The 14,545-nt window shown below is 44.5% G+C and overlaps 1 protein-coding gene across 2 annotated transcripts in view; it reads right to left on the reverse strand.

Annotated features, from left to right (window-relative positions):
• MAPKAPK3 (MAPK activated protein kinase 3) overlaps positions 1-14,545 on the reverse strand; it is a 119,069-nt gene that overhangs the window by 10,102 nt on the left and 94,422 nt on the right. For both annotated transcript variants that reach the window (XM_029053409.2, XM_029053408.2), the window contains exons 6-7: positions 13,134-13,257; positions 5,705-5,780 (exon numbers count right to left, since the gene is read on the reverse strand). In XM_029053409.2, coding sequence (XP_028909242.1) covers positions 5,705-5,780; positions 13,134-13,257 — 200 coding nt within the window. The remainder of the gene's footprint in view (positions 1-5,704; positions 5,781-13,133; positions 13,258-14,545) is intronic.

Genomic DNA, 14,545 nt, shown 5'->3' on the forward strand with positions numbered 1-14,545 from the left:
TATATACTGAGAAACTAAAATAATATGGGATAATTGAGTTTTTGGGCTGATGGAAATGAGGAAGGGATAGTCTAGAAAAGCTTCATGGAAGAGAAGAGATTTTTTGTCATCTAGGAGGGTTGCATGATGACCTGCCTGTAGGGTACAAAGGTAACAGACCTCATGATACATGTAGATAGACTATTAGAGAGGGTGGGGGAGGAGCCAGTGGGAGTGGTTCATGTTGGTACTAACGAAATGGGGAAGTCAAGGACGTCAGGTTTAGGTTGCTAGACTGACACCTAAGATCTCCAGGGTAGCTTTCTCGGAAGAGCTGCTGGTTCTACATCCAAGTTCCTAGAAGCAGGCGGAGCTCAGAGTCGCCATGTGTCCATGAGACAATGGTGCAGAGAGGAAGAGCTTAGATACATGAGGAACTGGGGGAATCTTTGTGACAAGTGTAATTTGTACCGAAGAGATGGGCTCCTCCTGAACAAAAATGGTACTGGGCTGCTGGCACTAAAAATTAAAAGGGGATGGTTTTTCAACTGAAATCTGGAGGGAAGCCAGTAAATGCAGAAAAAATAATGGATGCAATTTGACAAAACACCCAGGAGAGACGTGGCTTGACCATACTGGAGTGCTCTAGAGGGGTGAAGAGCAGGGGGAAAGAGGGAGTGTGGTGGTGGGGAGGGGAGTAAGTCAGGAGGATGGATGAAAAAGGGAGAGGCAGAGAGAGAGATCCAGAGAGAATCAAATAAGGCATTTGATTAAATGGAAGAACGCAAATTAGACTGTCCATTAAACCAGGGAACTAGTTGTTATACATATGGGCTAAAGAGCACAAATAAAATGTACAATTGTCAAGAACCTTTAAAAAATAAAATGGGGGAACAGGAAGGCTTGGTGGTTAGTGAGGAGCTTGACAATGGGAAGCAGTGGGGTCTAGTGGAAAGAGCATGGGCCTGGGAGTCAGAGGATGTGGGTTCTAATCCCTGGTCTGCCACGTCTGCTGTGTGACCTTGGGCAAATTGCTTAACTTCTCTGTGCCTTAGTTACCTCATCTGTAAAATGGGGATTAAGACTGTGAGACTCATGTCGGACAGGGACTGTGTCCAACCTGATTAACTTGTATTCATCCCAGTGCTTAGAACACTGCTTGGCACATAGCACTTAAACACCACAATTAATATTATTATTAGAATGGATGTATCAGATTTGGCAGGGGGAGGAAAACCAATGGGATATAGTGCTTGCCTGGCTATCAGCTCTAGAGAAAAGGCATGTCAAATATGTTCCTCTTGATGGGCTGCTTAAGCAAATTACACCTTCAAAAGCACTTTTTTAAAAAAAAAGTGAGTTATTAATATATTAGCAACTTAATGCATTATTATCATCAGTGAGTAGAACAAAAGGAAATTAGAGAAGAGAGCTTTTTTTACTTATATAATATTAATGGCAGGGGCTTCCATGGGAGCAGATACAGTAGTCCAAGATTACAGGGGAGAAGATGGAAGGAAAGGGGTAAACACACTTAAGAGTCAGAGGCAATCAATCAATCAAATTTATCGAGCACTTACTGTGTGCAGAGCACTGTACTAAGCACTTGGGAGAGTACAATATAACAGAGTTGGTAGTCATGCTCTCTGCCCACAACAAGCTTATAGTCTAGAGGGGAAGACAGACATTAATATAAATAACGGATATGGACATAAGTGCTGTGGGGCTGAGGGAGGGGTGAAAAAAGGGTGGAAATCCAAGTGCAAGGGTGACACAAAGGGAGTGGAAGAAGAGGAAATGAAGGCCTAGTTGGGGAAGGTCTCTTGGAGGAGATGTGCCTTCAATAAGGCTTTGAAGGAGGGGAGAGTGATCATGTGTCAGATATGAAGGGGGAGGAGGTTCTAGGCTAGAGGCGGGACATGAGTGAGAGGTCAGGGGTGAGACAGTCGAGACTGAGGTAGGGTGAGTAGGTTAGCATTAGAAGAGTGAAGGTTGTAGTAGGAAAGCAGAGAGGTAAGGGAAAGAGGTGACGAGGTGATTGAGTGCTTTAAAGAAAATGGTAAGGAGTTTCTGTTTGATGCGGAGGTGGTTGGACAACAACTGGAGGTTCTTGAGGAGTGGGGAAATGTGGACTTAACATTCGTGTAGAAAAATGATCTGAGCAGCAAATGAGGTACGGACTGGACTAGGAAGAGACAGGAGACAGGGCAGTCAGCAAGTAGGCTGATACAGTAATCAAGGTGGGATAGGATAAGTGCTTGGATTAACGTGGTAGAGGTTTGGATGGAGAGGAAAGGGAGGATTTTAGCAATATTGTGAAGGTTGAACCAACAGGATTTAGTGACAGATTGAATATATGGGTTGAGAGAGATAAGTCGAGGATAACACCAAGATTACTGGCTTGTGAGACAGGAAGGATAGTGGTGCTGTCCACAGTGACAAGAAAGTCATGGGGAGGACAGGGTTTGGGTGGGAAGATAAGGAGTTCTCTTTTGGACATGTTAAGTTTGAGGCAGGACATCCAAGTAGACATGTCCTAAGGCAGAAGGAAATATGAGACTGCAGAGAAGGAGAGAGATCAGGGCTGGAGATGTAGATTTGGGAATCATCTGCATAGAGAGGGTAGTAGAAGCCATGGGAGCACATGAGTTCTCCAAGGAAGTGGCTGTGGATCGAGAATAGAAGGGGACCCAGAACCCAGAGATAGGCAGAAGCAGGGGGACAGACAGGCAGACACGGACACCCACCCACACACAAACCCAGATCTTCTCTGTGGAAGATGGCTGATCCTTGGTGCAGGTGACAGCAGCAACCCCTTTTCCCCTTTCACTTCCCCACTGCGATCAGCTGTCTCCTGCAGATGACAGACACACTCACAGCAGGCTGCAAGTCTAACATACCCACTTTTTAAGAAAGACAAGATAGACGCGAGGCCAAGGGTGTGGCACCTATGTGAGGGACACCATGAACAGTAATAAAAACTTTACTAAATATGAAAAGGATCATGGAATCCCTTTAGATAGAAATTCCAAACAAAAATATCACAGGAGGGCTGTGCTAGAGACTAACAGGAAATGTTTGATGAGATAAGGACAGGAAGGAGATAATAGACGGAATAACTCTTCAGGAAGAGAGACAGAAGGTTATTGGACAGGAAAAATGTCTTTTGGAGCCACGAGTCCTACAACCCACAAGGAAAGATACCATATTGGCTTTAATTTTGAGTAGCAGATAGGACCTGGAGAAGGTAGTTTACGAGGAAAAGTCATTCTGCAATTGTGACAATCTGCTGAAATTGATTATTCTTGCTTAAGTAGGATGGTTAAAAAAAATACCCAAAATGTTTAATTTTAGAAACATTTGGGGGAAAAAATGTGTTCATTAATTAGGAAAAAGCTGGATGTAGCAGCTAAAAAAAAAAAGCAAGAAATCTACTGGATGCCTAAACACTACATTAGAGGCCCAGGTAAAATGTGTTCCACAAAACAAAAACAAACAGACAGACAAAATCCCTGCTTATCTAACTGGCAGAATAAGAGATCAAGGGGAAAAAAGGCATCCTTTTAAAAATGGCAAGTTCATCTGAATGAGAACTAGAAAGTTCATAAAGAGTGGAATGTCAAATACAAACAGGAAATGAGGGAGGCCAAAAAGGAATTTGAAGTGTGCCAAAGCTAATATTAGAAATTTTTAAATATATCAAAAGCAGGAAACTAGCTAGGGAATCAGTGGAGCACTTGACTATCAGAAGATAAAAATCCCACTCAAGGGTGAAAAGAAGATAGCTGGGAGGCTCCACAAATAATTTAGTTTGGTCATTATGAGGAAGATTTAGAGAAATTCACCTATCCAAATTATTTTTTGGAGCCGATAGCTACAGATGGCAGATAACTGTAACAGACTGTAGTGACCACAGAGGACATTTTAGTCCAAATTGGTCACCTATATCTAAAGAAATCCCTGGGAGCTGGGGAGCATCCACTCAGAGTTTTTGAAGAAACAGAGGGGAAGCTGTAAAATTCTTCATAAAAATGCACCAATTATTAATAATGGCCACTGTGCCAAAGGACTGGCAGAAGACCAATGTAACATCTATCTATAATAGGGTTCCCTAGGTGATCCCGGTGGATCTCATTTTCATTCTTGTCAAATTGGTAGATTCTATAATTAATCATGGCCCATTGGAGGGAGAAATATTGTGGCTTCCATAAAGGGAAACCATGCCTCACTAATTTGCTGGAGTTCTCTGAAAAGCTCATGATAAAGACTTTCAAAAAAAGGAATACTTAACCATGAAAAGAAAACTGGTTCAAAGGCTGAAAGCTGGGAGGATAAAAATGGCCAATTTGAGGATTGGAGAATGTAAAGACATGGTTTCCCAAGGATCAGTGTCAGAATAGGTTTTAACAACTTCATAAATGATCTGGAGGGTGTGTTTGGTGAAATCTCCAAGTTTGCAAATGACTAAGCTCTTTCAGGTGGTAAACTCATGAATTTGGGCCAAACTGTAAGATGATCTCATAAAGATGAGTTAGCCAAAAAAAAAAGCAGATGATAGGCTCTGAATGATAGTCAACTCAGGAAAGTGATCTTGAATCACTGTTGACTGTTCCTTCAAATCATTGGTCTTAATTTGCAGAAGCTGTCAAATGGCCAACCAAACTCTTGGCACCATCAGGAAGGACAGAAAACAGAATAAAGGAAAAATTTTGCCGCTATATAAAATGAGGACAAGTCCACATTTGGAATACTGCATACAATTCTGTTTGTTTCACTTTAGAAAGTTCATGATAGAACTGTAGATGTTAAAGAGAAGGGGAGCCAAGATGATCAGGAGGGGGATAAAGGTGTTTCTAAAGATGGATCAATGGAAAAAATTAAGTCTCTTTAGTCTGGAAAGATGAAAGGACACAGTACTGAAATCTATAAAACCATGAAGGGTGTGGACAGGGTGAACATGGAATTGCTGTTCACCAAATCCCACCCCTGGACAAAGGGGCACCCTCTTTAGGTTTGAAAGTGAAGAGTTCACTTCTTCTTACAGCAGGTGGTCCATGGTAAGTCTACAGAATCCATTGCCATAGAAAGCTGTGGAGACTCCCCAGATCAGTAGATTCAAGATAGGTTTCATCTTGATCAAATGCATCGTTGAGATGTCCAGATTGGAGTACTAGAGGGGAAGTTTAGGTACATTGGTTGGTACATCCCTAACCACTAGGATGGATGTCAGGGAGGGCAAGCATTACACTGTTTCTGCAAGTATTTTATTGCAACTGTCAGAGAAATAAAAAACAAAAAAAACTGCATTTGATGCACCATTGGTCTGACCCAATAATGACACTTCTAATATTCTTATATAGAAACGTTTTAGAAGGAAGGATCTTGATTTGCTTGGAAGAGCACGGAGGGAAAAACTTGTGTAATGGCTTAGAAATGGGAAAAATTGTTTTCTGATGGAAAGGATACCAGGAATAAAATTGTGCAGAATCTCAGATTTGGTATCTTTCTTTAGGCTGAACAGTACAGTGAGAGGAATAAGAGGTTATGTATTGGATTTTTACACTATCAGGGACTTAGAAAATACAGGAGGTATTAAATGGCTTGCCAAACTGACACAACAAATCTGTGGCAGTGAGAGATAGGATTTCAGTTCAGAATCCCCGTCCTATCTTTGCACTTGGCAGAAGGAACAAGGTCCCCTGATCAGTTCCTTTCCTGTACTTACAGAATGTACATGATGACCCCAAGTGACCACATGTCACACGACTTGTCATACTTTTCAGGGCCTAGAACTTCTGGAGCTGGAAAGGGAAAGAATTAGAGTAAGTGTCAGACACCCATTCGCCCCAGCTTGTTAGCACACTACATAACCCAGTCAAGGTTTGTTGTTTTTTTTAAATGACAAAGAAATGATGGCTCAAAGAGAACTCTAACCGTGGCACTCAGAGGCCCTGTTGAACTGATGATAACTTTTTGGAGCCCACTTCACAGGGGCCAAGAACTCTCTGCTCAAGAAACTGAGGGCTAGTAGCCCTATTACCTGTTAAGGTAAATTGGCAGAATATGCAAGGACCCTGAAGGACAAGAATCTAAGGTTTTCATTCTTTTTCAGAAATCAGATCTTTTCAGTCTCAAGGTTCACTTGAAGAATCCACCTCCCTTCTCTTCCCCCAACACACTCACCACTCATTATTTACTGTGCCCCTCCCTCAAACCCCATCACCACCACCACCACAGAAATACTCACCAGAGCCAAGTTCTCCTTCAGGCGGAGCAAAAAGCATCAGTTTCCCAAAGCCAGTGATAAGAACATACCCTCAGCCTCTTCTCACCTGCTCCTGACCTGCTGCTTCCTGCTGAGCTCCCTAAGTTTCCATTCCTGCAGGCTGGACCTCCTGCAGGCCTCTGGGTACTCCCAGGAATACTCTCTACCCTTTGAAAACCTTTGGGCTAGAGGAATCAGCCAACTAGAAATGAGCTGTAACAGTCCTGCTGATCTAACTCTGGCAGAAACCTGCATTAGTCCATGGCTATGTATTACTAGGACATCAAATGGTTGCACAAGTGGTAAAGGAAAAAAAATCCCCAAACCAGCTTTTTTGATGAAATAAGTGGTTATGTTTTAAGAAATTGCAAAAGTTGTACGGCTTTGCTTGCAGGCAGCAGTCTCAAATGCTCATTGGTGGCTCCAATTGGTCGGCAAAGTGGTCAGGTAAAGGGGAAGCAGCAAGATACTTCTTCCTCCTATCTTTTGCCTGTTTCCCCCATAAAACTGTAAGCTTCTTAAGGGCAGGAAAGTGCAATTTGCTTCAGTTGCACTCTTCCCATCGCTTAGAATCGTGCCTAGCATTCAGTAGGTGCTCAGTAAAAAGACTATTAGATCGATGCAGGGCCTGGATGCATAGTTCTGATCAAACAATAGTGTTTTTTGAGCACTTATTGTGTGCAGAGCACTGATGAATCACTCTGGCTACTTGGGAAGCCGTGGGGAGTGGTGGGAGGGAAGCTGTACCATAATACAGTAATCCTCAAAAAGCCCTTTTTTCTGTATTGCTGGTTTCACACCTAAACAACTAAGGCACTTGGCTGTGCAAGGAATCGCTCAGGTGTTATAGTGCTCCTGAGCCACTTGCCCAAGGAACTCAGAGAGAATATTGCAGCCTTGCCAGCTGGAGCCACTTTTGGTCTTGGGGCCATCGGGTGCTGCTGCATTAATGCCGAGACTACATTTCCGGGCCCTGGTAACATTTAATTCCAAGCTGTAGACAAGTGTCCACTCCAATCCCACCCTCACCTCCTACCCCAAGTCTCACACTGCAAAAACATGAGCCAGCCACATGAGCAGATCTCCATTCACATGGTGGAGTAACAAAAATTAGAGGGAACATTTCCAAGGAAGAACCTTCTCCCATGACCAGGCTCAGGGCTGCACCCCAAGTTAGCTGGCTCTGCTTCCCAGAACTTGGATGTTGCCAAGCACTTGCTCTGTTTCCTTTTTCCCTACTTGGTGTGTCCTTCTGTTCAGCTTTCGACTGCCCATCCCACCAGCCATCCAGCCAGTTTGCTCCACTGCTGTTCTCTCCCTCACCTCCCCCACTCCCTTCCCCTTCTTCCCACCCCCAGGGATTATTGTGTGGTTAAAGGTCACATGGGCACTCACTTCCCCCATGACTTCTGCTCTCCCACAACCTGGCTCAGTGCAGCTTTGTGCCCCAGCTTGGCTTAGGTTCTGATGCTCCAGGTGCTTTTGCAGCTTCCCAACTCAATGGCTCCCTACGCCTTCCAGGAGAAGCTTTCGGCTGCCCAGTCTGCCATCCAGCCTGCCAGCTTCCTCTACGCTTGGCTGCCACGGCCTCAGTCTTCCTTACCCCATCCCCACTGGGTAATATGCATGGTCAAATAACTCAGGACCAACTCATACTATGGACACTGGACAAGGGCAAAGTTCAATCAAGAATATTCATGTAAGCTAGGTGAACTCCATGGAAGAAAAATAGAAGCAGCGTGGCCTAGTGGAAAGAGCACAGGCCTGGGAGTCAGAGGAGCTGGTTCTAATTCCGGCTCTGCCTATTTCTTGCTTTGTGACCTTGGACAAGTCACTTAACTTCTCTGTGCCTCAGTTTCCTCCACTGTAAAATGGGGATTAAGTACCTGTTCTCCCTCTTACTTAAACTGTGAGTCCCATGCGGGACAGGGACTGTGTCCGACCTAATTAACTTGTACCTACCCCAGTGTTTAAAACTGTGCCTGACACACAGTAAGCACTTAAATACCATAAAAAAAAACCCTGGAAAAATAGGAATCTTTTTCAGTAAAGTGATCCCCTCACCTCTCCCTACTCAAGTAGTAGTGGCTTTGTGAAATCACTTGGTCCAAAATGTTAATTGATTGCTGAGGGATCTAATCTGTTTTAATGTCTACAGTAAGCACAGAGAAACTGCTTGATAAATACCATGATTGATTGACTGATTGATCCTGGGAAATCTGCCTGGCAAAAAACTCCACGTAAACTGCATTTTGATTAAAAGAAATCTTTGGTTACCTGAGGCTGCAAAAGCTTCTATTGCCCTAGTTTCCCAAACACATAGACCAACCTGGGATACTAAAAATATCAAACCTAGGGTCAAGATGAACAGGCATAGGTGCTCTTCTAGGTGTGAGGTTAGAACTTTCTCTGCTACGGTTAATTTCATTACTGGTTATTTTTAGGCTAAATTGAGTGCCTGTTTCTAGAATATAAATACCAAGTAAAATTTAAAAAGTAAGAAAAACAAAATTCAAGTTTGATTTTTATTCTCAGGCTGATGGCAGTTTTTATCACTTATATATTTAGAGCTCCCATGATGTCATTTAGAAAACAGAATGCTTGGCTGGACTTTTTCAGGATCTATTTTAGATATCATAATTTTGAGTTTGGGAGGTTTTTTGGCAGCTCCTCATGCATACGGAGCTCTCCCTTTTTCCAACTCCCCAAGAGTTTTAACCTGTTGATTTCACTCAGCACCAAAGTCACAAAATTCATAATAAGGTATAGGAATGGAAGGTGATTCTGAATATGCTATTTCCCTAGGCTCACATGTGGCTCAACTCCTAAGGTTACTCACCACAACCTGGGCTCCCCACAGATTGGTAAATCACAACATACACAACAGTATAATTATTCTGTTAGCTGCTCCCAGGTACCCTCAGGACTACTCCTTGGACAGCTCCAATGGGGCTGTTCCCAGGACAGCAGGCAGCTTGCCCAAAACAAGGAAGCCAGACCCTTCTCCCTCCCACTTCCTGACAATCCAAGTCCGGTATAAGAAAAAAGAAGCCATCCTTGAGGGAGGTGGGGAGAGAGTGGGTGTGACCATCTGGCATGTTTACATGCCTTTGGAGAATTCAGGTTAGAGTGAATAACTCTTGTTTCTCTAAAGGTGAATAAGGGACACCCCAGATGATCATTCTAGTAGATCCTGTGGCTCATTCCCACTTTGCTGATAGAGGTGCAGAAGAATGGATCTACCAAAACAAGGTCTTTTGTCTGGAGACTACATCTAGAGAGTTATGGCTCCCAAAAGTAAAGGGAGTGGAGTAGAGCGGGCTACAAATCTCTTCTATGGGGATGTGTGATGCCTCTGTGGAAACAACTTGTCCTCTTATTGAATGAGCTGAGACTGTTTCTTGAAAGGCTGGTCCCACCACCTTATGGCAGGACATTAATCTCTCAAAGAGTAGAGGACTTCTGATGGATGAGTTGAGTTAAAACAGCCCCGAAAGAAACCTCATGGCCGGAAGGCAGCTGTCCACCTCCTTACCCTCCAGAAGGGCAGAGTAGGTGGAAATTGCTGCCATGTGTACCATGATGCAGGCCAATTGGATCTAAATGCAATGGATAGTCCAGGAGGGACTGGACAGGGAACTCAGTGGTCCCAGATGAGCTCCAGTAGGAGAAGCGGGCCCACTTGGGAGCATGAGTCAGCCTCTTGGTTTCCAGCAAAATTCTGGTTGCACAGTTGACCATGGTCACCTCCACCTGATCAGAAGCCAGGCCATTATGTTTGAGTCAAGATGAAGTAATTAAACCCCTGTTCTGGGAGAGCAGACTTGGATCATACCCCAAGTGTATGGGGAGTTCATAAATCATGAAGAGCCATTACTGCTGGGCTAAAGACAGCCCATTCTCTCTCCTCAATTTCTTAGTTCCATGAGTACCCTGCAGATTAAGGGTAAGTGGGAAGGCATACACAAACCATTCCCTCCAAGTAAGTCCTTTGGTTGCTACTGCCTGAGAATATGGAATCCTGGAACAGAAGGTAGCTGGAGAGGCTAAAAGACTGATTTCTGGCAATCAATCCATGTATTTACTGAGTGCTTACTATGGGCAGAGCATTGTACTAGGCCATTGGGAGAGTACAGTAGAGTTGGAAGATATGCTCCCTGCCTTCAAGGAGCTTACAACCTCCCCAAGTCTGAAGAGACCCTGATAACTTGAGGGTCAAGGAAAGATGTGAGGGTTTCCTGACGTCGCCAGAACCTTCTCCTTCCCTGGTAGAGCAATATTCCCTTCATCTTCTAGGTGGGGTCTTTATCCTGTCAGTGTAGTTAGGCCTAGCTGGAAGGAGGGTTCTGAGAACTGGTGTCCTGTCAATAGTTTTCTCTTAGAGACCACCCTGGATGTCTCTGGTTGGGAGGATGTCTGCCTCCACTGGGTCCTGAGGGCTAGGTGCAATGAGCACATCCCTAAGTGAGCCAAAAGGAGGAAGGGCAACGGTCGTGACTGCCACAACTCCCAAGACTTCAAGGCACTCCCTTGCTGGCACCCACCTCCTTGCTTGAATGCTGTGATGTGCTGGGCAGAAATACCCTCATCATCTGGGTGTCCAGGGTGGCTCCAATAAAGAACTGTTCCTAGGAGGGAACCCATCTGGATTGCAGGAGGGTATTCTAGGACTTTCCTGTCAGGCAGCATGGAGGAGTATTTGACAAGATAGCCATCAGGGTAGGTGATGATGTGAAGACTCTGCCTCCTTAGCCAAGCCACCTGTCTTATCAGACATTCTGTGAAAACCTGGGACACCAATATGAACCTGAAACTGAGGGAGACTGGCAATGAGCCTCGCCATTCTGAAACTGCAGGAATCCTAAGCGCTCAATAAATATGACTGATTGGAGGAATTTGCTGGGTTTGAGGATGTGGGGGCAAACATCCTCTGGGTCAAGGGTCCACAGTCAGTCTTCTGTGGTGGTAAGGTGAATGTTTCTCTCAGGAACACCATCTTCTCGCCCTCTAGACTTTAAGTTCGTTATGGGCAGTGAACATGTCCGTTAATTCTGTTGTACTGTCCCAAGTACTTAGTGCAATTTGCACAAAGTAAGAGCTCAATAAATACCACTGTTGAACTGAATTTTTATGTTGCTGCCTGGCTATTTAGATCCTGGAGGACTGGGTTGATCAATCAATGTTCGAGGGGTCAGCTGCACTGGCCTACTTTACACTCTTGGTCCCTGCCAAACCCACATCATAGGCCTAACGATCTATTCCCAGGGCAGTGCTTCAAGAAGAAAAAGGATCTGCCCAGGTAACTAGGATTGCAGTCCTCTATTTGCACTGAGCAAGTGATTTTGTCAATCCCTGTTCTGAGAGCGCCCCGTCTTCGGAAGCCTTGGGTAATCTTCGAAGATTCACTAGCACATACGCCAGGCCTATCGGTGCGTCTCTCATCTTCCCCATACTCCTGGGAATAGATTTGGGCAGAATCTCAATGGTTCTGAATGGGAAACCTCAGAGTTACCAGGCATGTCGCAGACGGCCTGTAGGGCCTCCTCTGATGGGAGAGACGGCTTCTTATGGTGTCTAACATCCTTTGTTGGCCAGATAATTCACTGCCTTGGCCATGGAGTTCACAAGCTCTATGACTCGTGCTATCACATGCCACTCTTTTCTCCTAACTACCACTAACTATAGTTGAAACAAACAAGGAAGAGACCTAAGTTTCCTCTGGAGTTTTTAAGCTTCTAAAGAAGGTCAAACTCCCATTGATATTCCCTCATGGGCTGGGGGTGGGAAAGAGAACTCTTAAGCAAAGGCAGGCTCACCTATTTTGCTCTCTTTGGGGTAGAGCAGACAGAACTGCTCAAAACATTTTGGCACTCTATGCCAAAGGCAGTTGTAGCCCAAGGCAGAAGCAGAAGTTGGAAAGAGAAAAAAAGGACACTTAGCCAAAAAACAAATAGCATTCTAGGCAACTGCCTAGTATGCTTATATGGGTGAGCCAGCATTAAGAGGGAAGACTACCTTGCCTAGTCACAGTGGCACCTGCCCAAGAACTATTATTCCTTGAAGATGGAAAGGAAGGTGTAGAAAATGGGTTCTTGCCTGGGCAATTCTTCCAAAGGGAACCGGGCCCCTTCCTGAGAGTTCCAGAGGGCAGTGCAGCAGGGTGTAGTGGAAAGGGAAGTGAAAAGAGGCCTCAGCCAGCAGACCCTGGGATATTTGCCTTTCCTGCTGCAGCTAGATAAAAGGGACCTTCCCATCCCCCAGTTGATGGGAGAAAGGTCCTCCAAAGCCTGGACCCTCCATGGCCACTTAAGGAAGGCCAGTCTAAACAGAGAGTTGCCCTTAGGCCAATGGGTTTAGGACACTGAGTTTCCTTCCCAGCCAGGTCTCTACCACATGTGAGTATTGTGTGGGAGAAAAGGAAGGCCAGCCCAAAGCCAGAAGTTGGAGCCCTAATGGGCAGGGCTGGAGGGTACAAGTGGCACATTCTCCCCAGCCTAAGCCAATCATCTGACCTGAAGGAGGGTTTTGGAAAACCTCTCTGCAGGAGTGCATCTGGAAGGGAAGAAAGAAGAGCTAAGCAGGTCAGGCCAGAAATGACCAGCACCTACCCTGATCCTTGTCAAGCTGCCAAGCTTCCCCAGGAGCAACTCCTTCAAGCTTTTCCAATTCGATTCCAGAGGGTATCTGAAAGCGGCTACTAAATCTCTATCTGACATGACCCTTACGCACCTTGAAGAAGTAGTTTCTCTGATCTGGGCAAAGAACTGAACTCCTGGTACCTTCACCCTTTCAGTGATGTGTGGGTTCTACTGCAGCTGTAGGGGCCTAGGACATCTTTCCCCAGTGGTTAAGTAGAGAGGTGAGGGAGTACACAGGGAAGCAAACTCACCCACATAATAAGGAGTGTAGCATGGCGTCTGCAGGGTGTTTTGAGTAGTCTCCTTGGCAAATCCAAAATCTGTGAGCTTGAGTACTGTGCTTTTTCCCTTGGATGTGTACAGAAGGTTTTCAGGCTGCAATGAAACCAAAGGAAAAAAAAAATACCCAGCAAGGCAATTTAGAGTAAGGTGTTTGAGGTTACAGACATCATCCTAGAGATAAGAGAGCCAAAGGCACAAACCAAAAATCTCACCACCTGCACCAAGTCTTTCCTGGTTAAACCCTCACTACCCTGATTTAAACCATCCACCAGAGATCTCAGCACAAATGTGCAATTAAGTCACTTTTCTACATATTCTTATTATTGCTGCTTTCGCCCTTTATCAAGTTGTAGATTTGTTTTCTTAAGTTTGTTTGCCTGCCCCTATTAGATTAGAAGATCTCTTCTTTTGTAAAGTCTCTTCAGTATCCAGTGCCACATCACCTGGGTGAGGAATTAATGTGCTTAATTATTCAATATTTTATGAGCTCAGTAAACTAAGTGTTCACCCAATTTGGATCTTTTCAGTAAATATCCTTGGACCATTCCATTTCTGGGGCTAAGTGGGTAACTTATAAAGAAGGTAGGACTAAAGAGAGTACCAGGAGAGGCATGGTCTAATGGATAGAGTCAGAAGGACCTGGATTCTAATCCCATCTCCGCCACTTACCTGCTGTGTGACCCTGAGCAAATCACTTAACTTCTCTGTGCCTCAGTTACCTCATCTGTAAAATGGGGTTTAGGACTATGAGCCCTATGTTGGAACAGGGACTGTGTCCAACCTGATTAGCTTTTATCTATCGCAGCATTTAGTACAGTGCCTGCTAATAATAATAATGATTGTATTTGTTAAGTGCTTACTATGTGCCAAGCACCGTTCAAAGCACTGGGGTAGATACCAGGTCATCAGGTTGTCCCACGTGAGGCTCATAGTCTTAATCCCCATTTTATAGATGAGGTAACTGAGGCAGAGAAGCAAAGTGACTTGCCCAAAGTCACACAGCTGATAAGTCGCAGAGCCAGGATTAGAACCCATGACTTCTGACTCCCAAGCCCATGCTCTTTCCACTAAGCCACACTGCTAAGCGCCTAACAAATACCATAAAAAATATATTTGAGACACTGAAATTCACTTCCAAACAAAAATATCAACCACTTCAAAGTTGCAAGTTCAGTGAGTGCACATGTGGCATGACCTGAACTTTGTTCTATATACTAAACTAAGGGAGCACACTGAAGTAAAATGTTAGCAGGCCCAATTCTAATTCGCTTAGAACAACAGTCTTAATTAGGCTTTTTGAGATCTTAAATGAACTAAGCGTCCATTCCTCCAAATCTCTAGACTATAAACTCTATGTGGGCAGGGGACACGTCTACCAATT

This window comes from Ornithorhynchus anatinus, chromosome X2, assembly GCF_004115215.2.
Source record: "Ornithorhynchus anatinus isolate Pmale09 chromosome X2, mOrnAna1.pri.v4, whole genome shotgun sequence".
Classification (NCBI taxonomy): domain Eukaryota; kingdom Metazoa; phylum Chordata; class Mammalia; order Monotremata; family Ornithorhynchidae; genus Ornithorhynchus; species Ornithorhynchus anatinus.